Raw genomic sequence first — 3,929 nt, forward strand, 5'->3', positions numbered from 1 at the left:
GAGTCGTGTGTGAGTCATAAAGTATTTATACTGATGTATCAGAAGAGTGGAGTCGTGTGAGTCATAAAGTATTTACACTGATGTATCAGAAGAGTGGAGTCGTGTGTCATAAAGTATTTGTACTGATGTATCAGAAGAGTAGAGTCATGTGAGTCATAAAGTATTTATATTGATGTGTCAGAATATAAAGATAAGGTCTGGCTTGATTGATGTATTTTAATGTATGGTAGACTAAATATTCTACATTAAACTTTTATTTCTAATAATAGTAATAGAGTTCTTGCTTTAGGTCCACAAGTAATTATATAAAATATAATGTGTTAATTTAAACTTACCACTAGGTTGAGAAACGAGCACTAGAAGTTTGGAATTCTGAGGAAGAACTGGAAGAAGCTAAAAGAAAACGACTGGAAGAAAGAGAGAAGAGGAAGCATAAAGCTTATAATAAAAAAGTCAAAGGTACTCATGATGGTATAAAATTAATGCTTCCAAATTATGGAAGTCCTTTTATTTGTGCTTGATAACATTTGTAATCCTGTGTTTCATAAGAAGAGTAACATGTCCTTGATAACAGTTGTAATCCTGTGTTTCATAAGAAGAGTAACTGTACTTGATAACAGTTGTAATCCTGTGTTTCATAAGAAGAGTAACATGTACTTGATAACAGGTGTAATCCTGTGTTTCATAAGAAGAGTAACTGTACTTGATAACAGGTGTAATCCTGTGTTTCATAAGAAGAGTAACTGTACTTGATAACAGTTGTAATCCTGTTTCATAAGAGTAACATGTACTTGATAACATTTGTAATCCTGTGTTTCATAAGAAGAGTAACTGTACTTGATAACAGTTGTAATCCTGTGTTTCATAAGAAGAGTAACTGTACTTGATAACAGTTGTAATCCCGTGTTTCATAAGAAGAGTAACTGTACTTGATAACAGTTGTAATCCTGTGTTTCATAAGAAGAGTAACATGTACTTGATAACATTTGTAATCCTGTGTTTCATAAGAAGCAACTGTTATCAAGTACATGTTACTTAATCCTGTTTCATAAGAGTAACAGGTACTTGATAACAGTTGTAATCCTGTGTTTCATAAGAGTAACTGTAATAGTCATTTAGGTATCACTTATTTAACCTACACATTTTCCTCTGATTCTCCATGGTGACGATGCCATGTTTAAAAGCTGATACCACTTTCTCTTCAAGTGCGGAAGATACATCCAGTCAGCTATAATGACAATCATAACTTTATATAATATCTACACATTTTGATTTATTATCCAGTCAATCCTGATGTGAGTCATAATTTTGTTAATTTATGTGCAGGTGATATAAAAAATATGAAATCATTCTGTTGTAAGATCTTTAATTTTGTTGTAAAGATTTTTATTTTGAGTGATTTTTTTATGTTCTTTACCTTTAGCTCTGCGAATGACTGTACGTAGCAGTTTGTACAACAAAATATCTGAAGGTCATGTCCATTCTTATGGACAAGAATCTCCTCTTGAAGATGACATGTATGAAAAGGTCTGTCTTGAGTGTGGACACAAAGTTCAGTTTGAAAAGATGTGAATGTAGTTTCCAAAGTCTGTGGGTACCTGTTTATAGAGTGTAATAAATAACACATTGAAGAACAGATAGTGGTTACATCATGTCAAAACTAAGTTTGGAGTTTTTAAAAACAGATAGTGGTTACATCATGTCAAAACTAAGTTTGGAGTTTTTAAAAACAGATAGTGGTTACATCATATCAAACTAAGCTTGGAGTATTTAAAAGTAGATAGTGGTTACATCATGTCAAAACTAAATTTGGAGTTTTTAAAAACAGATAGTGGTTACATTATGTCAAACTAAGTTTGGAGTTTTTAAAAACAGATAGTGGTTACATCATGTCAAAACTAAGTTTGGAGTTTTTAAAAACAGATAGTGGTTACACCATGTTAAAACAGCCTCGAGTTTTAAGAAATAAACAGATAGTGGTTACATCATGTTAAAACTAAGATAATGTTTGCCCATCTAAGAAACAGCAGAGTATATGTATGTTGGAATTGTGGAGAGTTGTGTCTAAAACGATTAATTTAAGAAAGTGATCTATGAAACTGTAAGCTGGAAAAATAAATGTTTTCCTTTTTTAATTCAGACTTGCAGAATATTCTCGGGGCTTTCTGTAAAATATCCTACAAGTTTATATACACAAAGAAATACCTTGAACACATGGAAAACCTTTTATATACAATTTGAAAAAAGAAAATGTGGGTTCGCTAAGGTTTTGAAACATAACAGTTAAGTTTTTCATAACCTTGTTGTAATTTCTGTATAATATAAAACTTTACTTGAATACTTTGAAATGTTTTTAGAGTTGTCATTTTTTGTGGGAAATATACATGAATATATTCTTCTGGTAACTGTTGCTGAGAGCATTATACCACATTGGACATATAAGTTTCACTACAATAACAATGATTTAGTGGACGTTTTAAAGTGTATAAAAGAAGTTTAGGCCAATAAGTTTGTGCTTGATGTTATTAGGTTCTCCTAGTGACAGATCTATGCTACATTAAATAGTCAAACATATTATTTTATAATATTAATGTGTTGTCCATCAGTGACTAAGTAATATTATAAGTACAGGTCAGTAGTTCATGATATTACGAACTACATACACACACTAAAGGCGAACTTGTTTCTTAAGATTCACAATTATTGAATCTTATTTTAAACATTTGTAACTATGTACTAGTAGCAGCTATCTTAACAATGTACACAAAGTTTTGGAGCTAAACTTATAAGCTGTTGAATAGAAGTTCACAGCTTCACAAGCTGAAACTATAAAATTACAAGTGTGTGTGTTCATGATATTGTTTAGAAGTTTTCTAGAAAAGCAGGAAATCAAGACATCTTGTGTAATATTGAAGAGGTCTGTCTGCAGACTGGTTCTTATAGTTGTTACTTTTTGTAAGGTTTAAAGTTGTGTATTGAGCAGTCTTTAGTATCAGTTGTTACAGCTTCCTTCTTACAAACAGACTCAACTCAGTATTATAACTTACAGAGTTGAACCTGTAACTGGTTATTAAAAACTGATCAGAATGTGTTATGTTTAAAAATAAAATTATGTGTTTAATGAAGTTTTTTATTTTATCCTCTGAGTTTCTTAACTTCCTTCTTTGAACCAGCTATGCCTAATGGTTGGTGTGATAGGAACGTAAGTGTTCATGGTTTACACCCTACTTCTAACAAAACATGCTCTACACTGTGGGTACGAGGTAAAGCACAATAGTCCCTCTTTTGGTCAGACAAGAGTAACCCAAGAGCTGGCAGTGGGTGGATGTTGACTAGCTACCTACTCTCTAGTCTATATATGCTGAGATAACCTTGTATAGCTTTGCCCAGAAATTCTAAAAACAAACAAATATTCTTTTCACTTTTGAGGACACATATATATACTGGTGTAATGTAAAATCAAATTATAATTATTATTAATCTATTACAGATGTCAGGAAAATATTGAACACAAAATTATTCTGTTTGAAGGTCATATTCCAAACGTTTAGATATTTTCCATATCGTAATTTGAATCATTTATGACTAAGATTAGTTATTGTGTATTTTTAACAACAGATTGTATTACTTGATTGGAATTTAACATTAAGCCACTGTTAACATTAGATAAAACATTCTGTTCAGTCATTGGGATTTTTTAATATTTTACAGAAACGAATGTGAAAAAACAACAGAACCCACACTTCCTGAACTAATTTCTAGGATACATATGTGATTAATTAAGTAAAGAAAACTGTAGATAGACTATTGGTTCTCTATGTAAAGAAAACTGTAGATAGACAGTTGGTTCTCTAAGTAAAGAAAACTGTAGATAGACTATTGGTTCTTTAAGTAAAGAAAACTGTAGATAGACAGTTGGTTCTCTAAGT

The 3,929-nt window shown here is 31.2% G+C and overlaps 1 protein-coding gene across 4 annotated transcripts in view; it reads left to right on the forward strand.

Annotated features, from left to right (window-relative positions):
- Positions 1-2,133, forward strand: part of LOC106474527 (DNA repair protein complementing XP-A cells-like) — a 12,150-nt gene extending 10,017 nt beyond the window's left edge. For all 4 annotated transcript variants that reach the window (XM_013935218.2, XM_022402852.1, XM_022402851.1 and 1 more), the window contains exons 5-6: positions 342-459; positions 1,424-2,133. In XM_013935218.2, the coding sequence (XP_013790672.1) occupies positions 342-459; positions 1,424-1,572 (267 nt within the window). In that variant the 3' untranslated portion in view covers positions 1,573-2,133. The remainder of the gene's footprint in view (positions 1-341; positions 460-1,423) is intronic.
- Positions 2,134-3,929: the final 1,796 nt, after the last annotated feature.

The sequence above is a fragment of the Limulus polyphemus genome, unplaced genomic scaffold, assembly GCF_000517525.1.
Source record: "Limulus polyphemus unplaced genomic scaffold, Limulus_polyphemus-2.1.2 Scaffold7327, whole genome shotgun sequence".
NCBI classification, from domain to species: Eukaryota; Metazoa; Arthropoda; class Merostomata; order Xiphosura; family Limulidae; genus Limulus; species Limulus polyphemus.